This window comes from Odontesthes bonariensis, chromosome 2, assembly GCF_027942865.1.
Source record: "Odontesthes bonariensis isolate fOdoBon6 chromosome 2, fOdoBon6.hap1, whole genome shotgun sequence".
NCBI lineage: Eukaryota > Metazoa > Chordata > Actinopteri > Atheriniformes > Atherinopsidae > Odontesthes > Odontesthes bonariensis.
The window spans coordinates 19639596-19663356 of NC_134507.1; the positions used below are offsets into that span (position 1 = coordinate 19639596).

The 23761-nt window shown below is 40.9% G+C and overlaps 4 protein-coding genes across 7 annotated transcripts in view; 1 reads left to right on the forward strand and 3 right to left on the reverse strand.

Moving 5' to 3' along the window:
* LOC142395804 (ankyrin-3-like) overlaps positions 1-23761 on the forward strand; it is a 154677-nt gene that overhangs the window by 96113 nt on the left and 34803 nt on the right. For all 4 annotated transcript variants that reach the window (XM_075478475.1, XM_075478476.1, XM_075478477.1 and 1 more), the window contains 6 exons: positions 44-76; positions 2309-2533; positions 2648-2802; positions 3238-3449; positions 3712-3919; positions 4205-4301. In XM_075478475.1, the coding sequence (XP_075334590.1) occupies positions 44-76; positions 2309-2533; positions 2648-2802; positions 3238-3449; positions 3712-3919; positions 4205-4301 (930 nt within the window). The remainder of the gene's footprint in view (positions 1-43; positions 77-2308; positions 2534-2647; positions 2803-3237; positions 3450-3711; positions 3920-4204; positions 4302-23761) is intronic.
* On the reverse strand, positions 11568-16623 carry LOC142395729 (uncharacterized). The gene has a single exon (XM_075478470.1). It carries the CDS (start codon positions 16616-16618, stop codon positions 11630-11632), a length of 4989 nt encoding a protein of 1662 aa, XP_075334585.1. The 5' UTR covers positions 16619-16623; the 3' UTR covers positions 11568-11629.
* On the reverse strand, positions 16759-20384 carry LOC142398595 (uncharacterized). Its single transcript, XM_075482656.1, has 2 exons — positions 17695-20384; positions 16759-16784 (listed from the first exon to the last, which is right to left on the reverse strand). Exons 1-2 carry the CDS (start codon positions 20345-20347, stop codon positions 16759-16761), a joined length of 2679 nt encoding a protein of 892 aa, XP_075338771.1. The 5' UTR covers positions 20348-20384.
* Positions 20439-22971, reverse strand: LOC142398602 (uncharacterized). The gene is made up of 12 exons (XM_075482668.1): positions 22869-22971; positions 22662-22765; positions 22291-22563; positions 22002-22095; positions 21834-21901; positions 21507-21725; positions 21349-21408; positions 21150-21269; positions 21004-21066; positions 20852-20917; positions 20583-20705; positions 20439-20468 (listed from the first exon to the last, which is right to left on the reverse strand). Exons 1-12 carry the CDS (start codon positions 22969-22971, stop codon positions 20439-20441), a joined length of 1323 nt encoding a protein of 440 aa, XP_075338783.1.

Genomic DNA, 23761 nt, shown 5'->3' on the forward strand with positions numbered 1-23761 from the left:
GGGGGTTTGCCTCCTGCATTGTCTCCATGTGTTTACTTTGCAGCTTCTCCTCCCCGCTCCCTCAGTATGACTCCAGGTGATGACTGAGTTTGCTGCTTACACCCATGATACCGCAGTGATGTCACTCACTCCTCCACCTTTGTCTCGCTCTCTCTCTCATCTTGCCACTGTCTCTTCTTTCTTCAGTCTGTGCTCATCTCATCTGTGTGATCTGGTGTTTCATCTGCACTGCCTAGATGTTAGAAGTGTGTTGGGAGTTTCATTTTTGTGCCATCACGCTCTCTCATGGTGCACATTAAAGGGGAACTCCGGGGCATTTGAAGCGCAATCCCATTGCTAGAGGTTGTCAAATACTGACAGTAGGACACAGACTGGTGCAAATCGGCGCTCCCTGTGTGGCGATTGCGCTGTTTGCGCAGCCTGTCATGCTAGCCAAATACGTGGTGGCCAAAGGGCAAGTGCTAAACCTTCCACGTAAAACAACAACTTGCACACTGCAGAAACATCACACCACTTTATAAACCATCCGACAATAAAGTCACAAGCCTTACCATCAAAACCATATGCATGGTTCTCACATTACTGGCATGGGGACGTTACAAAACAACTTTATAAACAGCATGTCACTTACCGGTTGTCGGTATGCTCGCGGATGTGAAAGCCCAAAAGAGTCAATGGACGATACTCCCATATACAAAACAATTATCTTCTCTAGAAAAACTGCGTTCAAGTATTTAACAATACATGCCCAGTATCAAGTTTTAAATACTTGAACGCAGTTTTGTGACGTTTCTGTAGTGTGCAAGTTGTTGTTTTACGTGGAAGGTTTATAACTTGCCCTTTGGCCACCACGTATTTGGCTAGCATGACAGGCTGCGCAAACAGCGCAATCGCCGCACAGGGAGCGCCGATTTGCACCAGTCTGTGTCCTACTGTCAGTATTTGACAACCTCTAGCAATGGGATTGCACTTCAAATGCCCCGGAGTTCCCCTTTAAGGATAAATCTTCCACAAAACCTTTTCCTGGGATTTTGCTGTTTGCAGCACAGGATAGAAAAAGCAGCACTTGTATTAAGAGTTTTTCTATGTCTACACACAACCTTATCCTTCCTCCTGTTGTGTTATCTTGGTTATAATAATGGGATAACTTTAACATGCTCTTTATTTGAATAATAGGACACAAGATAGCAGGCACATTAACCAGTCTTGGTGAAACATTTGTGAAAAGTGTTTAATCCTTGATTACTGAATGCTGCTTTAGAGTGACTGAATCTTTGACAGCAGTCTCACCTTGAGCCTCAGAACTGTAAACTAAACCTTCTGCCACTTCATTAGCACCCTGTTTAGTTTCAGACAGTGTTAGATGTTCTAGATTGAGGCAGCTGAAGGTGAGAACTGCTAAGGTGCTGTTTACACATACTCGGGTATTTTGATAAACGCATATTTTCTAACCTTCGTTTGGAAAAATAACTAGGTGCACACAGCCCCGTTTTTGAAAAAAAAAAACACGTCTACATTGATCAGCATAAATACGCTATCAGGAGCTGTTAAATTACACCAAGCCTGACGGTGGCAGTGTTAGAACAATGAGAATTCCACACAAGCCAATCAGAAGCCTAATAGAGAACCGCTGACAGGAAGAACTTCGAAAAAATGTATTTTGTTGTTCCTATATTTCCCAAACGTATTATGTGAGGTACTGTACAGTTCTTCACACAGCAGTGATTTCCAGGCATGTTCTTGCAATTCCGGACTGTTTAAACTTACTGATTTAAAAACACACGCGTACACTGTAAACGAACGGAGAGAATGGCGTTTTCACGCTAGCATCCTGCCAACATGGCGGATAGGGGCGGGGCTCTGTACTATGACGACAACTCCTCATTCTCAATTGCCCAAAACTCCGTTTTTGTCTCTTTCAACCAGTTTATACACAAACGCTAAATGGAGTTTTTAAAAAATCTCCACTTTTGCCGGAGTTTTTTTTATGCCTCGTTTTCGGAGGAAAAAAACTCCGTTTGTGTATAAACGAAAGGCACAAACGAAGGGAAAGGTCTTCGTTTATCAAAATACCCGGGTATGTGTAAACAGCACCTAAATTTCAGAGCTCAAAGCATCTTGTTTCTTCTATCTATTTACTTTCCTCCTCCTTCAGTTTTTGTTCATTTCTGTCTTTCCCTTTTATTTATTTTGATGTACGGTGATCACAGCATGGAAATCGTTCTCTTCACTTGTGTCCATGGCTTCTGTCTATCTTTCTCTTTTGTACCGTTTTTCTTCCTCTGACTTCTTCTTTTTCCTCTTGCAGGTTCTTAGTCAGCTTCATGGTGGATGCCCGTGGTGGTTCAATGAGAGGCAGCCGCCACAACGGCATGCGCATCATCATCCCTCCCCGGAAGTGCACAGCACCCACACGCATTACCTGTCGTTTGGCCAAAAAGCACAAATTGGCTTACCCACCGCCGATGGTGGAGGGTGAGGGGCTTGTCAGCCGGCTGGTGGAGGTTGGACCTGCTGGAGCTCAGTTCCTTGGGTAGGTTTTTAACAGGAGGTATTGGAAATGACCTCCTCAAAATATCACAACTCAGATTTTTTTTTTTTTTTCGATTTTCAGAATTTAATCAGTAAAATTATTTTTCTCTCTTAGTCCTGTGATTGTTGAGATTCCTCATTTTGGTTCAATGCGAGGGAAAGAAAGGGAGCTGATTGTGTTGAGGAGCGATAATGGTGACACATGGAAGGAGCACCAGACCGATGCCAGACTAGAGGATCTCACTGAGCTGCTTACTGGGATGGATGAAGGTAAAGAGAATATTATTTACGAACAAGTCATTGGGTAAAGGTGAACTGAATCACTCAGAAAAACTTGGACCTTGTAACCCAGGGTTATATATGTCGATGACCTAGAAAATATTTTTTGTTTGCTCCAGATGCATGTTTTTTTCCATATTCTTTTATTATTTAAGCTGTTTAATCTATTTAGTGCTCTTTTCTGTAATAATACTAACCAAAATCTGAAGTATATGATAACTCAACTACAAAGGTTTTTTTTTACTTATTAAGATAAATAAGTTACTTTACTCGTGTACATGGGTATAGTTGTTTAAAGTAAAAAAAAAAAAAAATGCTTTGAAAAAATAAAGGCTTTTCCACATTTTTAGTGAACAACCATTCAACAAGTTTTTTTACAGGCGTTTACTTTACTTCTACGTGTGAAACTGATATTTTCTGACATAGAGCTGGACAGTCCTGCTGAGTTGGAGAAGAAGCGCATTTGCCGCATCGTCACCAGAGATTTTCCTCAGTATTTTGCTGTGGTGTCAAGGATCAAGCAGGAGTCTAACCACATGGGTCCTGACGGAGGCATACTGTCCTGCAGCACTGTGCCCATGGTCCAAGCCTCATTCCCACAAGGGGCTCTCACCAAGAGAATCCGGGTCGGCCTGCAGGTACAGTGCAATTCCATGGATAAGCTCAGACTTGATTTCTTACCAGTCTTGCCTTTTTAATTCTTTGAAAATATCATTGCACCGACTTATTCCTTATTTATGCTTGACCTGTTTTTTTGTTGAATATTTCATTTTTTTCTGACGTGGCTGGATCCTTACTTTCATAGAATATTCAGAAAAGGTCTGACTGAGCATTTTTTAAAGTTTAATCGGCTGACTGAAAGTTAAGTTTTGTTGGTCTCTTGCTTCCTGTGTTTTTCAGGCCCAGCCTATACCAGATGACATGGCGAGGGCGGTCCTTGGAAACAGAGCCACCTTCAGCCCCATCGTCACTGTAGAGCCAAGAAGGAGAAAGTTCCACAAGCCGATCACTATGACGATCCCCGTCCCTCCTAGATCAGCAGAAGGTCATCCCAGCGGCCACCGAGGTGACGCTGCACCATGTCTGCGTCTGCTCTGCAGCATCACAGGCAAGTAGCTTTTCACCAAACTGCCTCCGCTTAACTGGTCAAAAGAAACTTAATTAGGTGTTGACAGTAGTTTAGCAATCATTGCATCCTTGAATTTGTAAGACTGGTTGCTGCAATAACACAGAATTGGATAGCAGTGGCCACCTCTGGCTTGCTTTGATTTCACAATCCACCGGTTCATAGATGGAAGATGAAGAACTTAGAAGATCAAAGGATGTTTGAAAGCTAAAAGACAGGCTGTGCTGGAAAGGCAGTGAGCTCATCCTTTAGCCCTGTTTCCTACAGGAGGGACGTCTCCTGCACAGTGGGAGGACATCACAGGAACGACTCCACTGTCCTTTGTAACGGACTGTGTCTCCTTCACCACAAATGTGTCGGCCAGGTGAGACACGCACACATCCCAGACACACAGTAATCCCGAGATAGATGTCATGAATACAAAGACAATAAAAGTATTTTAAAATACTGTATAGATACTTAGCTTTCATATGAGTAATGCATATTGTATATCTAAATAATAATATCTGTAATGTATGTTGGTGAAACATTATTAGGGACCGAGCAGTGAAACTGCAAGGACCCTATTGTATCTGTAAGGTTTATTATTAGGGACCGAGCAGTGAAACTGCAAGGACCCTATTGTATCTGTAAGGATTATTATTTTTCTCCGTTATTCTTATTCTTTGCAAAAGGTATGCGAAAACTCAGGAAATTTTGCGAGCGCCACCTGCCAGTCGACGACATGAAAGAATCTAAACTTTATATTTTTGGGAGTTGCTCATTGACTCTGTAGCGCCCCCTATGATGCTTAAAAATGGTCCCCTTAATAGGATTAGTTTCGCGTAGGACAATGAAATTCGGTACACTCATTCATCATGCCCAGACGCACAAAAAAGTCTCTTGCCGCTATGGTCCCACGCCTACAGCATGGCGGCCATTTTGAATGGAAAGTGCGTTTTCGTGCCATTTTTGACCGATTCCACGCCTTGCTTAAGATCGAACTTGTCCTACAGATTTAATGCTACAGACTTCAAACTTGGCCAGGTTACTCTTAAGACATGGGGGGGGAAATTCATGGAGAAACTTTTTCAAAACTTAAAGGGCGTGGCCGTGGCAACGCCTCAAAGTTTGATGACTCGCCATCACACGCCAAAAAAAATTAAGTCGCTTATAACTCCCACATACATTATCCAATCTGTCCCAAACTTCATATGGTGAATGCTGGACCCAGCCTGAACGCGTACATATTATCATAACGACATCCACCTATAGCGCCACCTGCTGGGGGTTGGAAACATCTCTTTTTTTCCACATCTCGCATTTGATCGAACTCGTCCTACAGATTTCATGCTACAAGCTTCAAACTTGGCCAGATTACTCTTAAGACATGGGGGGAAAGAGTCATGGAGAAACTTTTTCAAACCTCAAAGGGCGTGGCCGTGGCGACGCCTCAAAGTTATGACTCGCCATGAAGAATTAAGTCGCTTATAACTTCCACACTCATTATCCAGTCTGTCCCAAACTTCAAACGGTGAATGCTGGACCCGGCCTGAACGCGTACATATTATCATAGTGACATCCTCCTATTGCGCCACCTGCTGGTGGTCGGAAACGTCTTTTTTTGCCACACCTCACATTTTATAAAACTCCTCCTACAGATTTAATGCTACAAGCTTCAAACTTGGCCAGGTTACTCTTAGGACATGGGGGCAAAAATTCATGGAGAAACTTTTCCAAACTCTGAACAATGTGGGCGTGGCCAGGCGGTGAAAATCGTGTGATGGTGTTTGTGATTTGAAAGCCTTATCATCATCACAACGTCATGAAACTTGGCACACACGTCCATCCTGACAACCTCGTACGTATGTGAAGGGTATCGTATGTGGGCGGAGTAAAGTGGCTCAGTGGCGCCCCCTAAGGTACTTAAAAATGGTCCACACATTGGGGTTAGTTTTGCGTGGGACGACGAAATTCGGTACACTCATTCATCATGCCCAGACGCACCAAAAAGTCTCATGCCATCACGGTGCCACGTCCACAGGAAGGCGGCCATTTAGGATGGAAAGTGCGTTTTCGTGCCATTTTTGGCCGATTCCACGCCTTGCATAAGATCGAACTTATCCTACAGATTTCATGCTTCAGACTTCAAACTTGGCCAGGTTACTCTTAAGACATGGGGGGAAAGATTCATGGAGAAACTTTTTCAAACCTCAAAGGGCGTGGCCGTGGCGACGCCTCAAAGTTCGATGACTCGCCATCACTCGCCACAAAAAATGAAGTCGCTTATAACTTCCACACTCATTATCCAGTCTGTCCCAAACTTCAAACGGTGAATGCTGGACCCGGCCTGAACGCGTACATATTATCATAGTGACATCCTCCTATTGCGCCACCTGCTGGTGGTCGGAAACGTCTTTTTTTGCCACACCTCACATTTTATAAAACTCCTCCTACAGATTTAATGCTACAAGCTTCAATCTTGGCCAGATTACTCTTAAGACATGGGGGGAAAAATTCATGGAGAAACTTTTTCAAATCTCAAAGGGCGTGGCCGTAGCAAGGCGGTGAAAATCTTGTAATGGCGTTTCTGATTTGAAAGCCTTATCATCATCGCAAAGTCATTAAGCTTGGCACACACGTCCACCCTGTCGACCTCGTACGTATGTAAAGGGTATCGTGTGTGGGCGGAGCAAAATGACTCAGTGTCGCCCCCTAGAAATTTTCAACAACCCCTCCGCATTGGGGTTATTATGTACTCGTACTAACGCAGAGGGTATCCTGCGTGTGGGCAGAGCTGCGCGACTACGGCGTCCAGCGCATTCCCCAACGTACGCATATCCCAACGTACGCACACCTCGGTCCCGCTCACAGCTGCTTGCAGCTTTCTAGTTATTAGGGACCGAGCAGTGAAACTGCAAGGACCCTATTGTATCTGTAAGGTTTATTATTAGGCCCGAGCAGCTAAGCGCTGCGAAGGCCTATTGTAACTGAAGGATTTCACTATTATTATTCTTTTTCTTGTGATTCTTTTTCTTTTCCGCACGGAATCGCAAATGGGGACGCCTTAACATATTCGAAAACTCCCGAAACTTTACCCAAAATTGTCCCCCGCGTGAAACTGCATGATTTTAATGGAGTCGAAAGTGGGCGTTGCCTAACTGCTCTACAGCGCCACCTAACGTGAGATAGCCCGAACCGTACGTCGTAGAGATCTGAAACTCGGTATGTATGTAGATCGCCTCAAATCAAGAACAAAAGTCTCTTGGAGGTATGCTCTAAAACGTACAAGGAGGCGGCCATTTTGGGTCAAAGGGCAAATTTTGGCCATTTTTCATATTTACACACCTCGCAGGAAAATTTTCACGCCCCAGGGATTTTGAGCTACGGACTTCATCTTTGGTCGGTATGCAGTTAAGGGATGGGGGCACAAAAGTTATCAGAAGACTTGAGTTTTTGAGCATGTTTAGGGGGCTTGGCCAAGCGGCGAACTTGGCGTACTCGCCAGTGTAAACGAAACGCTATATCTTTCACCTAAAAAGCTTAATCTGCACCAAACTTGGTATGAGTCATCCATGTTGGATGCATGTCAATCCTATGTGGTCATATGCTGACGTCATCTAAGCCCCGCCCCCTCAGAACAGGAAGTCACTTTTTTTACTTGGAAAGCTCCATTTCTGGCCCCCTTCACCTAATCAACATGATCTTGTGTCAGAATACAGATAACAAGTTGGTCTAACTTGCTTTAAAGCACCAAAAGTTTTCAGTTGAAGGCGTGGCTATGGCGGCTTGGTGAAGTCAGACATCACGCCGTTACCATACGTTTGGCTCTAAATTCTACAGTTTTTAGCCGAGATGCACCAAACTCACTGGGATCGATCCTAATCCGCCCCCCAACAGGTGTGCAGTCCAATATTTGATGGGCGTGGCCTAATGCCTCCACAGCGCCCCCTAGAACATCTAAAAACATCAGATCCAAGCCATGCTTTCACCGACAATCGTGAAACTCAGCACACCTGTGCGTCTTGTCAGGACCTACAAAATAGTGTGGGCGTGGCTTAATGGCACATTCCAATCCCTCGCCGTTTGCATACGTTCGGCTCTAAATCTCACACGCATCATCCGATTTGCACCAAACTAGATATGAATGACCATTGTTAACATCTAAAGAGCCCGATAGGATTATATTGGAGTGTGACTCCATTGCGCCCCCTAGATAATATAAACAGCTATATCTCCTTGAGACATCATCCGATCTGCACCATATTTTTTGTGCATCAATACGGAGCGGCGCTTGAAACGTTGGCGTGGTATATTTCTGACGTCGCTAAACCCCGCCCCCACAAAACAGGAAGTGACGGTAACTCCTGTCTGGAAGGGCGGCCATTTTGGGTCAAAGGGCAAATGTTGGCCATTTTTCATATTTACACACCTCGCAGGAAAATTTTCACGCCCCAGGGATTTTGAGCTACAGACTTCATTTTTGGTCAGTATGCAGTTAAGGGATGGGGGCACAAAAGTTATCAGAAGACTTGAGTTTTTGAGCATGTTTAGGGGGCTTGGCCAAGCGGCGAACTTGGCGTACTCGCCAGTGTAAACGAAACGCTATATCTTTCACCTAAAAAGTTTAAACTGCACCAAACTTGGTATGAGTCATCCATGTTGGATGCATGTCAATCCTATGTGGTCATATGCTGACGTCATCTAAGCCCCCCCCCTCAGAACAGGAAGTCACTTTTTTTACTTGGAAAGCTCCATTTCTGGCCCCCTTCACCTAATCAACATGATCTTGTGTCAGAATACAGATAACAAGTTGGTCTAACTTGCTTTAAAGCACCAAAAGTTTTCAGTTGAAGGCGTGGCTATGGCGGCTTGGCGAAGTCAGACATCACGCCGTTACCATACGTTTGGCTCTAAATTCTACAGTTTTTAGCCGAGATGCACCAAACTCACTGGGATCGATCCTAATCCGCCCCCCAACAGGTGTGCAGTCCAATATTTCATGGGCGTGGCCTAATGCCTCCACAGCGCCCCCTAGAACAACTAAAAACATCAGCCCCAAGCCATGCTTTCACCGACTATCGTGAAACTCAGCACGCCTGTGCGTCTTGTCAGGACCTACAAAAAAGTGTCTTGGAGCCCTGGTCCACACCCAACAGGAAGTCCGCCATTTTTGACCAAACTTGCCGTTTTACCTCTTAAACACACGTTGCATTTGAGCAAACTCCTCTTACAGTTTTTAAAGTGGGGACTTCATACTCATTGAGCAGAGTCTTCAGGCATTGAAGAGCAAAAGTTATCAAAGGTTTTTGGCTACATCACAGTATGTGGGCGTGGCTAAGCTTCAAAGTCTGACCTTTCGCCATGAAACATGACGGAATAACGTCCACATGCAAGGTCACGGCTTGATGAAACTGTGTGTCTAAACAGACCAACTGTAATCACATTTACATCGACTTTGCTGACGTCACTAAGCCCTGCCCCCTTCGAAAAGGAAGTGAGCCGTTTTACATTACACCTAAATTCATGCAGGTTTAATGCTGTGTTTGAAATTCAACAACATGATGAATCCTTCTCTCACCACCGGCTTCTGGCTGCAGCCGTTGGGCTTGGCACAATCCCTCGCAGTTTGCATACGGTCAACTCTAAATCACACATGCATTATCTGATTTGCACCAAACTACATATGAATGACCTTTGTTAACATCTAAAGAGCCCAACAGGATTATATTGAGTGACTCCAGTGCGCCCCCTAGATCATTTAAACAGCTATATCTTCCTGAGACATCATCTGATCTGCACCATATTAATATGGTACATTATTACGGAGCAGCGCTGGACACATTGGCATGGTACATTGTTACAAGTCACTAAAAGACCCGCCCCATCAAACTTTGACTTTTTCCGCCAAGTTTTCATAGCCACACATGATATGTTGACTAGCCTTCAAGAAGTCCTCTCCAATCCTTCGCCACAAAACAGGAACGGACAGTCAAATTTAACATTTTATTTATTAACAAGACTGTGCATATTAATAACAGTACATCTGTAACATGCCAGAGTTAGCCAAAGGCTAGTTTTAATCTTTAGTCCTCGTAAACAGTTTTACAATGGCACCCTATTAAAAAAAAAAAAAAAAAAAAAAAAAAAAAGGAATGTTTAACAATAGAATCAACAAATAAGAACTCCTGTCTGGAAGGTGAGATATCAGTCCAACGTTGAACACATTCCACTTGTGTCATACTGTTGTGGAGTGAAGGCCATTTGGGAGATTCAAATACTCTGCCTCGTGCTCAGGTGCAGGAAAGGCGTGAGACGATTGATGACGCCACTGGAGCGGCAGTGTTGGCCCTTTTGCAGTCGCAGGGTTGTAGCGTTGTTCAGCAGCAACACTTTCTGTGTGTCATAACAGACCACAATTAATCACATCGACACCAACAAAAATCGTACAAGAATATCTATTATGCTCATGTTTCTCATAACTTCTTTACATTGGCACAAAACATCTTTGAACGCACTCTTTGCCAGTACAGAGTTTAAAGGTTTTCTACTTATCAAAATTTGTTCAAACTTGTCAGCACAAATCAGCAGGGCAACACAGGGATTTGAACCCTGTCCCACAAGTGGGAGTACCAATACCATTGCCTTTTGCTTTTTTTAATGCTATATGACAAGGTAAAGCAAAACTTGCATTAAGAACAGCATGGTAATTTCTGTATGTTAACTTATATTAATAGCCGTTTATCACTACTTTCACATATATTTCTGAGGAAGTTAAATAAATGCCGTCTTAATGCAAGAAACGAAACCTTTACAAAATAAAGACTTTTGTTTACTGTTAAATAGAACACAAATTTTATGCAAATTTCATAACATGGGTAATTAAAGCTCTTAGCATTCTCACAAGCACTTTGCTAATGCGCCACCTCCGGGACAGGCGGAAGGGCCACTATTAGTTCCTGCAAGGATGCAGCCTCACGGTCTGCATCCTCATCCGTCTTAGTCTCTGCCTTTGTCTTCAGTCCTGACTTACTGAGCGGCAACTCCTTCCGTGCACAGAAGTATGCATCGGGATGCTTCCTCCTGATGTGAAGTGAGAGCCCCCTTTGGGACAGGAAAGAGACGGAGCAGGTCACACAGGCAAGTCGTGGCGGAGAATCCCCCTCTTGCCTGTGAGCTGTCACATCGTTCAACTTTTTGGGATTCAGAATTGTCATTTTTTTTAAACCTTGTAAAATATACAGAAAACATAAAATTCATTTAAAATAAAAACTAATAGTTATATAAATAACATGTACAAAAAAATACTCTCCCCCCCCAATATACTCTCATCTGTACTTAAACTACAAAATAATTACTTCATTAAAAATTACATCAGCTTAAAACCACACTCCGGTGTTGTTCGTTTATGTGCTGTGTGCAATGGAGTTGTTAAGCTCCTTGAGAATGTTTGTGGATTTTTATGTACAGTGTGCAATGGTAGGCCCAGGCCACCTTGTTTATCAGTGCTCGCTGTCGTCTGTCCCTGTTCTGGTGTCGTGTTGTTTCCCTGGTTCTGTGTTACTTTGTTATGTTGCTCGGAGGGTTTTGAATAGTTAAAAAAAATAAAAATAAAAAATAATAATAATAATAAATAAATAGATACTTTCCCCCCCAAATATACTCTCCATCTGTACTTCAAAAACTAAAACAAATAATTATTTCATTAAATAACTAAATCAGCTTAAAACCACACAGAATTCCTTCATGATCACTAAAATATGTTGGTATTACCACTGCTTCTCCCTCATAAACATCTGATTTAACATAAATGTGATCTATTAAACTACCCATTTCAGTAGTTGCTTCCTGGACTATTTGCACATATCCTCTGGTTTTAACACAATTTAAGATAGTTGATGACTTTAGAATATCATCATTAAAATCTCCCATCAATGCTATTGTTCCAGTTGCCAATTGCTCCAGCCAGTCAAGCATCTTTACCAAATTTATTTTAAATAATGACAGAGGATACTGTGGTGAGCGATAAATTACAACCATTTTAATGTTAACATGCAAAAAGTTATAAATTAAACACTCTAAATTAACCTGTGGTGGCTTTAAAATTTCATATTCCACACCATCTGCAGTATACATGCCAACACCGCCATGTTGTTGGTCTTGCAACCCAATCAACGATGGCTGGGTACCATCATACGATAAACGTCGGGGACAGTTGTTGAAACTGTAACCATCAATCTTTACCGTATCAGCTTGAAGTTCAAGAATCCATGTTTCTGTTACAGCAATACAATTAGGTTTCCATTGCTGAGTACAAAAAGCTAAATCTTTAACATGTCGATTTAAACTTTGGACGTTCATTAAGAAGACAGTAAAAGCAGATGTGTCAAATCCGCTGAGCGGTGTAGGTCCACACATCAGAAGGGGTGTCATACTCTGGATAGCAACCGTAATGTCATCCTTACAATAAATCCTTTTTGCATCAAAGTCTTGAATGGTCAAACCTGAAAGACTCCTAACTCTGCTTAGAGCAACATAAGCTTGACCAGGTGCAAAGATTTTGTTTAGACAAACAACAGCTTTGTCCACAGTTAAGCCTTGTACTTTGTGTACCGTACAGGCCCACGCCAATTTCAGTGGAAATTGTCGTCGTAAGCCACCTTTAACAGTGGCTCTTTCCTCCTCTGGTACAATAGGTGTGGAACCAACGACATCCGAAGACCCATACACACATGTTTTCCTTCTGTGGATGCCTACACGATCGTCATCAAATCTAACATAAACCAATTTAGGAAACTTGTCCTTTTCTGGAATTATGATATCTGTCACAGTGCCACAAACACCGTTAACTAAACCATCCCCGACGTCCACGTTTTTACACAACATAACGCGTGCACCCTTACCCAACAACAGAACCTCTGCCAAACCGGTATGTAAAGCTTTGGCGTGACTCCCTTGCAACAACCGCAATTTGCCTGTTTTTTGATCGTTTACAGAATCCTGTGCCTCAATTTTCACATATTCTGGGCAACTCTCAAACAACTGTTTCATATTATGCTCATTTACTTGTTCATTTGTTGCAAATATATGCAAGGCTGAGCTGACCTCACCTGTTTCACAAACTTTTAAAAGGTTTATGTCACCAGGGAGCATAGGGGTCTCTTTTGAACGAGTCCTCATCCGGTTTAACAGCTGGGAAAACACAAAATCTTTTTGCCGAACTATTTCTGTTAGTTCCACAACTTTAAATAAAGCAGACCACAAGTTGCTGCCAACTCCATCAGAATACAACGGTTTACCTTTGACAGGAGGTAACTGGAAGAAATCTCCAACTGCCACCACACTAATGTTTCCAAATGAGCCTATGTTTCCCGTTTGTTTGATCTGCCGTAATCTACCATGCACATATGATAGCAAATTGTGATCTACCATTGATATTTCATCTATGATGAGAATATGTACATCACTATATTTCAGACGTAATGAATTGAGCTTCTCTTCTCCCAAAGGAGTGTACGGTAAGCGTACATCAATTCCAATAGAAAATGTTGTGTGAATTGTTGTTGCTTCCAAATTATACGCAGCAATACCTGTAGGAGCAGTCAATAAAACAGGTGTGTTGTCACAGTATTGACACATTGGTGACAATAATCGTTTTGATTCGTATTCAATCGCTCTGATCAAATGACTTTTACCTGTGCCAGCACCTCCTGTAATCAAAATGTGTAACGGTTCAGGATTTTTTCCATTTACCTTGTCTAAACACCATTGCCTGATTTGGTAAAAAACAGAGAACTGCCTTTCATTCAAAGATCTAATTAGTGCTAAGCCTTCGATTCTACTCAGCATGTTCTTTTTCTCAAATACATTTCCTTTGGAAGATGAACTTAAATCTGGGATGTGTTCTTTTTCATCACTCAGTGTTGCTTTTATTTCTTTCATTCCTTCCACACCCTCCAACCGTTCCATCTCCACTTCAGGACACAACTCACACCATGCATTTTCAAGCAGTACATCGCCAACCACCTGATCTGCTGCCTCCAGGTTGAAAGATTCCACTTCGAATTCACTTCGATTTAAATCTACGACAGACTTCACTAAATGTTTGGTTCCATCAATAAATTTAACCACACCAAGTCTATAAAATTGTTCAAATCTTTCACAACCTGAAGGCTTCAGATCACTATCAACGCGATACGGCAGAAATAATTGCATTATGCTTTGATAGAATTTTTCTGGATCTTTGCTCTCTGAAAAACGCGCATAACGAACAACTGATGGTTGTGTTCGACTTCTTTTTGCCACAAAACCTAAACCATTATTCAACTTGACAGCAGATTTACATTTTTCGTTCTTGGACAGAACCCGATAGTCAGATGCAAACTTTGCAATGCACATATCGTTAAAAATGTCATCTTTTGGACGATTTTTATAGCGATCAACCAAACCAGTCATCCACATTTCCTCTGAACTAAGATCGTTTGTAGCTGCCTTCTGTCTCAAAACAGAAATAGGTAAACTCATTTTTACAATGTTGTCTCCAGTTGGAATAAAAACAACCTTCCTAGAACACTCCTTTAAATGCATACTGGTTAGTCGATATACCGCTTCCTGAGCACAGACGTCCCGATTATGTAGATATACACTACCAAGCTTCTTTAACGCTTCTTTAGCACTAACATTGCCGTCTCTGGATGCTTCTCTCTGGGCATTTCCTAGCATGAGGCCAATTTCTCTCTCACTTTTAGACATATAAGAAACTATGTAGACACAACAAGCATATGCATCTACACAATATTGAATATCGAGATTAGCATTCCATGCTTTTAACAGCGGCGGACTATACTGATTAATCCAAATTTCATTAATCTCCCTTTTCAAAACTACATGTGTATGTCGACTAACTCGTTTATAGACCTTTTCAAATATTTCTTGATTTATACCCAGTCTTTGAAAAATTTCTTCTACAGTCCTATAGGGACAAGTTTCATCTGCAAGGAGACTCTTCACTTTACTTAGAATTTCCTTTGCCTGATTTTGAGCCATAGCCTCTTTACTTGCACAGGCACACTGTACATTGCTGCTTGTTTTATCCAAATTACATGTACAAGTCTTATCCTTATCTTTTTCACTACGACAAATAAATGTTCTGCTAGATGCAGGTCGGGGAAAGTTAAAACGACAAACTGTGTTTTTCTTTTTACATGATTTTGAGTGACGTTTTGAATGCTGCTGAACAGATGTAACCACTTCAAACAATGGTTCGTCCTCAGATGGAAGTTCGCATGTAATATACTTATCTATAAATTCCACAACTTCCTCATCTGTGTTTTGATCTAGGATTGGAGCCCCAGAAATCCAGAAAAGGCAATGACAATGGGGGGAACCACGTTGCTGAAACTCAACACGGTAGTAATAGTCAACGACTTTACCAATGGGATTAGCAGGAGACATGAGAACTTCTCTTAAGAAAACATGCCATCGAAAATCAAACATCCTGGCAGCAGTCACAGGATTTTGACGCAACAGTTCACATTTATCTGCCCATTCCAATTGCTCAGCCGTCTCTGTTCGCCCATCCTGTTTCAAAAGGGTATATAAAAGATTAGTCCATCTCATATCTGCTGATGAAAACGACGCAAACCAAGTAGGCTTACCCAGCTGTTTAACACAGGCTAGGATGTCACGTTTTGCAGACTGCCAAAACGCCGGAGTCCCTCTAATGGGTTTTAGGAACCGATAGCCATCATCAAACTCCAACAACTTCTTCAAAGACTCCTCATTTTTCAACAAGTCACCCAAATTCTGGGATTTACCACATTGCCCTTTACGCAGTGCTACTGACACATTAGAAATAACCTGTTCCAATTCAGACATGTACTGTGCATAAAATATATATTCAACGTTGGATGAAAATCTACCATCTGCATGTAAAAGCCTGTTATTAAAATACCGAAACAATGTTAAACGATGTGACCTGTTTGCATGGTAAGTATTCTGTCCAGATGGAAACAAAACAGGGAAGCACTTCGCTTCATTTTCTGGATCGCTTAATAATTTTACTGGATTATTACCTTCACCAGGAGCAACATTTAAAATGTTATCCAAATACTGATCCAAAGCTTCCTGACCTATGTCAACAGGCATGAGACACGTATCTTGAAACATGCAATGATGCTGTCGATCGTGCAACAGCTCCTCAGTCTCCTCCAATTCTTTTTCAGAAATGTCATCAATGACATCTTTCTCCAAAACATCATCTTCATCTCTACAAAACTCATTGATCCAATTCTCATTAAAATCTATATCTTTATAATATTTGTTAAACTGTTTTAAATACTTAAGAGCTTCCCGTACATGCAAAGTATCAACAAACTGATACTTATAATGACCTTTGTAAGTTAATTTACGCTTTAATTTAACAGCGAGCAAAGATCCTTCCATATTACAACGAGGCAATACATTACATGTTTCAACAATATTTGCTGGAACACAAGTCACTGGTCCATGTACACCATTTTGTCCCCCTTTGGGTAAAGCCAACATTTTCATGAATGGTATATGTAAAGCTATTAAATGCTGTTCTAAACTATTTAGACAAGCCAATTGTGGAGGGATAATATCCACATTTAAATTGTTGGTCACACTTTCTGGTGGCATTACACCTTTGCTCATCTTGTAATGACAGGTATAACAAATCATCAGTTTACCTCTGGATGACTCTGTCAATTTGCATTGCACAGCACAACTATTGTCACATTTGTGCACATAATCTTCAGAAATGCATTTTGCTGCAATTATAGCACTAGATTGGCTTTTAGAATAGAAATCTTTCCTACACACTAATACTTGATGTCTAAACAGCAGTCTATGACAGACACAGCAGACAAAATCAGGCCCATCTTTAACCTTATCCAAAAACTCTTTGATAACAAAGTCAATTTCTTTTAACATTTCCTTACGTTGCTGTTGATTTAATTTCACACGTACTGAAACCTTTTTCTTATGTTCCATGTTACCATGATACCTTCTTCTACCAATCTCTTTTAATTTCTGTCTGTGCTGCAAATTAAGCTTAAATTTTTTCTTACTCATTGCCTTCACATTTTCTTTATGCACCAAATTAATTTTATATTTGTCTTTACTCTTTGCCTTTACATATTCTTTATGCACCAAATTAATTTTATATTTGTATTTACTCTTTGCCTTTACATTTTCTTTATGCACCAAATTAAATGTATATTTTTCTTTACTGAAAGTCTTAAGTTTCTCTTGATACACTAAATCATATTTATATTTTTCTTTATATAAAGTCTTACGTTTCTCTTGATACAGTAAATCATATTTATATTTTTCTTTACTCAAAGTCTTAAGTTTCTCTTGATACAGCAAATCTTTTTTATACATTTTTTTACTCAAAATCTTACGTTTCTCTTGATACACTAAATCATATTTGTATTTTTCTTTACTTAGTGCCCGTTTCTTCTGTCGATATAATGTATCAAATTGATACTTCATCCTAAACAATGCCTTTAGTTTTTCTCTATGCAACCTAGCTTCCCTGTACTTTCTTTTTAAGTCTGCAATTTTTTTCTCTTTATAAGACAATTTTGAATGATACATTGCTTTACTTTTCAATTTAATCTTGTCTTTATACTCCAAATCATGTTGGTAATCCATCACTTTTTTAAACGTAATTTTCTTCTTTAAATGTCGAGAACAAGTATTTGAACTAATTGTTTCTGTACTGTTATTTGTTTTTTTTGATTTTCTTCTACGCTTGTATGGTGTGTCTGATGCATCATTAACTTTACAAAAACTATAGCAAAACTCTTGATCACCCTGCAAGACACAAGTAATAACCTCAAAATGACAACCGTCACATTTCAGATATATTCCTTCATTTGTACCAGTGGAGCTTGTACACCCATATTTTACCCATTCCTTGCCATTATGGACATACAAATTCACCCCTAATGCATTTGCAGTTGCCTGCATTTCAATTTCAGAAGCTTCATGTCCTACATACTTCATACAGGACTTCTTAACATAGTCAGACACAGAAGAAAATCCTTTACCAACTAACCGTTTACCCTCTTTGTTCTTCTCCAAATAAGAAACAGCAGCCAGTCGTACTCTGCGATGACTCTTCTGGGAACCGCTTAGGACGTGAGACACTGCTCTGAAAAAACTGTTACCATCTTTTACAATCTCTTCAGTCTTACACACACTCCCCAAAGGCCCAGAAGCTGTGGATCCTTGTGTGTCCTGTTTCACAAATGTAATATCATACTTGTTGCACAAAGCTTTTGAAACATCTGTACACACAGGATTAAATGACAAATGTTTATTAGCATTATGAATAATGACACTATCATCATCCAGTACATAACTGTTTGCAGTTTTTGTACTTTCTAAAACATTAGGTTCATTTGTTGTCTTATTTCGAACACTATACCCTTGAGAAATGGAGACCCTTTCCTTACAGTAACCATAACAATGTTGTGTTTGCTTAACACAAACAACTGTCTCGTAATGGTTACCATGAATATTTTGTAGATACACACACTGATTTGAGATCTGACCAGCATTACATTTATATTCAAGCCATTTATCAATATAATATGTAACTATGTTCACACCCAAACAGTCTGCTGCAGCTTGAATTTCCACCTCAGTTGCCCATGAGCCAACATATTGCATCCTTGATCTTTTAATATACTCATTTATAGAGGAATTTTCATTTCTCAAAATGTTACAATACATTTGAGGATTCCTTTCTAACTGTTTCACTACAGCAAGTCTAATTTTCCTGTGCCATTTCTGAGTCCCACTTACAGCCTGACTAACAGCCCGGAAAAAACAGTTTCCGTCCCCGACAATGGGTTCCACCTTGCATGGGATCCCCAAGTCCCCAACCAAGTCAGATGATGACTCACCTTTCTCGCATTCTACGTTCAAGTGTTTGCAAACAGCTTCTGACACCACTTTTGAAAGAGGATTAAACTTTAACGCTCTAGTCCTCACATTGGTGACAAACACATCTGAAGTTACAAGATCTTCATGAGTTCCTTGTATCTTTTTACAAGATGTACTACTCTGAGGCTTCTTTTGCCCTCTAGATTTATCTGTACACAAGACTTCCTGAACGGAGACATGTTTTAACAAATTACTGCCAAATGGACTAAATGAAGTCTCATTTCTGTGCATGTCAATTTGCACACCACTAATTTCAAATTCCTTGGGACTGGTTCTCTTTTGCCTAGCATATCTCTCAATATAATTTAAAACATCATCAAAGCTGTTTAAATACAAAACGTTGCTTTTCCCTGAAACACTTACCATTCCATTACAATCACGTGCATGGGAATCTACAACGGCATACTTTCCATTCTGACTGATAAGAGCGCAGGTACTTCCATTTATAGTCAGAACACAAGTTTCATATGTGGCGCACATCTTTTGCAATCCTTCAAGGAGAGTAGTGTGCGCACCAGAATCTATAAACTCACTCTGGAAAACATCTACATCTCCAGCAACAAAATCTCCATACATCACATCTAAAGTACACCCGTCAATATCAACCTGCTTCGGCAAGTCTAAAACACAGAGCGTTTCCTTCCTACCACTAATCAGATTGTTTTCCCGCAAATAAGTGTACAAGGCGTCACCTCTGACAACAACATTATCTAATGTGTCAGAATGCCATGAAAAAACACTATCCATCTTGTGCTTTGCTAAAGCAACAAGAGTCACAGCTGCACACTGCAGTCCCCTGTACTTAAACCGATCATCGCCCTGATGGAACGATCCTCTAACTGATTCCTGACTACTTGAACTGGCACCATGACGTTCGTCTGTGACCTGCCTGTCAGCAATGACTGTGGTACATGCTTCTAAACCAAAGCTACTCTGTTGTACAGAAATCGCAGACATGCCATACTCTGTCGCATTTAATGATTTCCGAAGATTCATAATGTGAATCATTAAATCATTGAAGCAAGTGTTAAATACCACTACAGATGTACCCGTTTCTGATGCCAACCCCTGTAAATTTCTTGTTCCACAGTCCACAATGACAAAGTAAGATTCATGATGGATAACCAAGCTACATGAACCCTCAAGATTAAGAATGCACATTCCATTTCTCAACAAATACATCTGTAACTTCTCACTAAATTCCTCCTCCAGATTCAAATTAAATTGACCATAACTACTACCCCCAATTAGTACTTTCCATTTTTTACCAAAAATAATCTGTCGCTCCACCAACTTGCAAAACTCTGGCTTTGTGCCTCTCTGAGGTCTTTCTGTAGCAATATATTCTGCCAACTTCTGACCTTCCGCATCAACTGCATCAACGTCCGATGATTTCCAAGTGCAAATTGGAGAAGTTTGGTGTTTTATAGCAGCTACAACACTACTGGACATTAAAGTATTGCTAACAGACTGATTACTATGACCAACTGTTCCTAAAATAAGAGAAGGGGGGAACCGCTCTGAACACCTGCAAGAATTGGAGTTAACACACTGACCTCTGGGGGGCGTTTGGCTGCACTCGAAATCCACCGACACCTCAAGCATCTACAACGACATTAGAAAACATAATTTCTTTCATTTGTATTCATTTCTTTACATTTACTACCAAAAATGTTGTTATACAAACCTCCCGGTCAGAAACGAGCTCGGACGGACAGACAGACACCAACCCAGGACAGTCAGACGCCTCCCGAGGATGGGGAGAAGGCACCACATCGCAGACATCCACCTGTTTGGATGTTGCCTCAACCTATAAAACAAAAACATAATTAATTCATCTGATTTTAAACCAAGATTCCAAATAATTTAGATCAAGTGTTTTCAATAATACACCTTAAGGTTTCATATTACTTTTATTACTAACATAATAAAAAGCTAAATATGGACCACACTTACATTCTTCTTCACAGACACAAGCCCCACACCAACAGCGGCAGGAGTTACGCTCGGTGTGGCTGAAACCTGAAAGACAAAGACAAATAAATTAATTATGAACAATTATCCTCATTGAAGATCTGAAAAGTTAACTCGCTTAAGGTTTTACAAACCTGCTGTCTCACACGCCTGGTCCTTAAGACAGCTGGTTTCTTGACACGTTCCACAGGCTTCATCTATAACACAAACAACATGTCAGATCTGTGTCTTTTCTAAAAGACAATACTGAGACTATGTTTAATACTTTGCTGCAACTTACCTCGTTGCCTGTGTGAACATCTGCCACTGGAGAAACTTTTTCCATGGCAACCAACAACTCAGGTGAAAAACGAACAGGATTCAGGGGGATGTAACACTCCTTCAAAACTGGAGTAGCAATCTGTTACACAAAAATGGAAATAATGAATATACTAATCACATTAAAAATGCTTTACAACAAGTGGTTGTGAAACACTCACCTCATCAGGAACCACCCTTTCCTTGGGTGAATCAGAGTCAGATTCCCCCGAATGGCTCCTCTATAAAAAGAACACACAAAAGCCATTTCAGAACATTACACACCAACTTAAATCCCATCCTTGCATAAAAGTACATCGGGAACAACAAACTTCCTTACCTTCCTGCCGTATCTCACCGTTGTCCACTCTGGAGGGGGTGGACGTGGAACTCGTTCCACTCCCTTCACAACCAGACGTGGCACATACCTCGGCTTGTACGGGGCAGCTGCCTGACTCGTGGCCAGTGGCTTGGGTGCAGACAGCTCCAGGAACTGATGCGCAAACACCCAAATGCGATCACTGAGGATGCGCATCCCCTTGTTGTCGTCAAGGTGAATCTAAACCAAAATAAAAGGTATATAAATCAGCAAAACAACAGACAAGTAAAATAAGTATTGAATATAAATTCTCACCACTTTCTAACTTCAGAATAAGATTGTACTTACTCCATCATAACTCCACAGATCGACGCGACTTAGGGGGAAGTCCTCGGCAATGGAATAAAACGGCATCTCTGAAAAGAAAAATATGTATAATTATACAAACATCCTTTTCACCAAAGACAGCTGCCATCAAAATACTGGAAATGAACTCAGAATTATTTTACTCCATACTTAGATTTGCAGAAACACGATGATACTCCTGCTGGAATAGCTCCTGTTTCTCCATGGATTCCGTCAAGCGTGGAATCATACCGATACAGAACACCTAGAGGAAGAATTGCATTATCAAATTACTTTATTTACAAATACATCAACTACTGATGCTTGGTGTTTTAAGTTTTTTTATTTCTCTTTTGTTACGTTATTCTTCTTATTCCTTTTTTAATGTGAAGCACATTGAATTGCACGTGTCTGAAATGCGCTATATAAATAAACTTGACTTGAAAATAAAATAACACACCTTAGTGCAGTGCTCACGAACTGCCTCAAGGTACAACTTAAAGGCCCGTCCTGCCTCTTGGTGGTTGATGCTGGACGTGAGGTTGTTGGATGGAGCAAAAACGCAAATAGCGTCAGGACGACGAGGAAGTACGACCTTCTCAACCTCCTTGCGCAGCTGATCTGCGTCAGCCCCTGGAGTCGACATAAAGGCAAAAGATACGAAACCTCCTTGCATTTTAACAATGCCATCTGCCAAGGACCGCAAATGGGACGCCCCGATAACAAGAACCAGCTATGGGAGGAAAAAAAAAAAAAGACAAATTATAGCAAACTGACAATAAGCAATCCATTTCTACATTGTATATTTGAATAGCATGAAAATTTTCATACTTTCTTATCAAGGCTCCCATCCGGAATGACCAGCTTGTGACGACGCCCAGTATGCTCGCTGATTGGCCATTCGTTCGCTTTGTGTCGCCGCCCAGTTCCGCGGCCTATAAAGGAAAAGATATATATTAATCACTGAAAACAATATATATTAGCACACAGAATATACAAATACTCTCCATTCTTTAATAATATATAAATGATACTCACGGCCAACAAAGTCACTGGATGGCGTTGGTACGCCAATGCGCTGAACAGGCGAAGCCTCAGCACGGCGACGAGCAGCTTGAGAACTACGACTAGTTCGTGGCATCTGCAAATTGACATTAGAGAAATATGACAAAAACATAAGGGATTACAGCACAGTCTCAATGATGAGAAGACAATATACAAAAAGACAACTACTAAAATCTGTTAAAAATACATATATTTACAAGAGCAAATACTACGATTTATCCTAATTATGAAAGTAAGCAGTCATGTTAAGTTGAGTGCAAATGATTTGAAAGTTTTCTGCACAGTGAAAGCCAGTAAATACATAAAACCATTGAAAAGGAACATTCAATCCTCATGGATAAACATGAAAAAAAAATTTAACTAGGACTGCACTCTCCAACTTATGATATCATGATACTTTTAACAAGTATAAAAGTTTTAATATATATATATTTAATAGTATAACAGATAAAACCAAGCTCCTCTGCTCTCTATTGATCATTCCAAACATGAAACAAAACAATGCAAGCCCTTGCAAGCCCCCTGGTGTGTGCGCGCTAACTGGTGTGAACTCACGTGCACAAACTCGTCCACAGAGGGGGAAGGACCTGAAAGTTGTTTAATTTCGAATTTTCCGACTTTCAGGTCACTCCCCCTCTGTGGACGAGGTTGTGCACGTGAGTTCACACCAGTGTGCGCGCACACAAGCAAGGGGCAGACTCACGCTCAGCTTGGAACACGTGGTTGGTGACTGTTCTGCTCAGATAGAGAAATAATAAACCTAACGTGACTGGTTAAAAACAGCCGGGAGCGCTCGATTTTTGCAAGCATGATTACAGGCTTTAGAGAAAGCTACAGAATTCGGGAATTTTCCTAAACAGCCCATT

What these genes read in the sequence shown, in the direction of transcription:
- LOC142395729 (XM_075478470.1), bottom strand. Translation starts at nt 16,618, where the DNA reads ATGATTTGTTATACCTGTCATTACAAGATGAGCAAAGGTGTAATGCCA.
- LOC142398595 (XM_075482656.1), bottom strand. Translation starts at nt 20,347, where the DNA reads ATGTCCAGTAGTGTTGTAGCTGCTATAAAACACCAAACTTCTCCAATT. An exon ending in ATCAGACACACCATACAAGC is followed by an intron (nt 16,785 to 17,694) that starts GTAGAAGAAAAT and finishes TGTCTGTCATAG; the next exon opens with ACTGCTGTTTAGACATCAAG.
- LOC142398602 (XM_075482668.1), bottom strand. Translation starts at nt 22,971, where the DNA reads ATGCCACGAACTAGTCGTAGTTCTCAAGCTGCTCGTCGCCGTGCTGAG. An exon ending in CGGTGAGATACGGCAGGAAG is followed by an intron (nt 21,409 to 21,506) that starts GTAAGGAAGTTT and finishes TTCTTTTTATAG; the next exon opens with AGGAGCCATTCGGGGGAATC. An exon ending in AAAGGGTGGTTCCTGATGAG is followed by an intron (nt 21,270 to 21,348) that starts GTGAGTGTTTCA and finishes TTTGTGTAACAG; the next exon opens with ATTGCTACTCCAGTTTTGAA.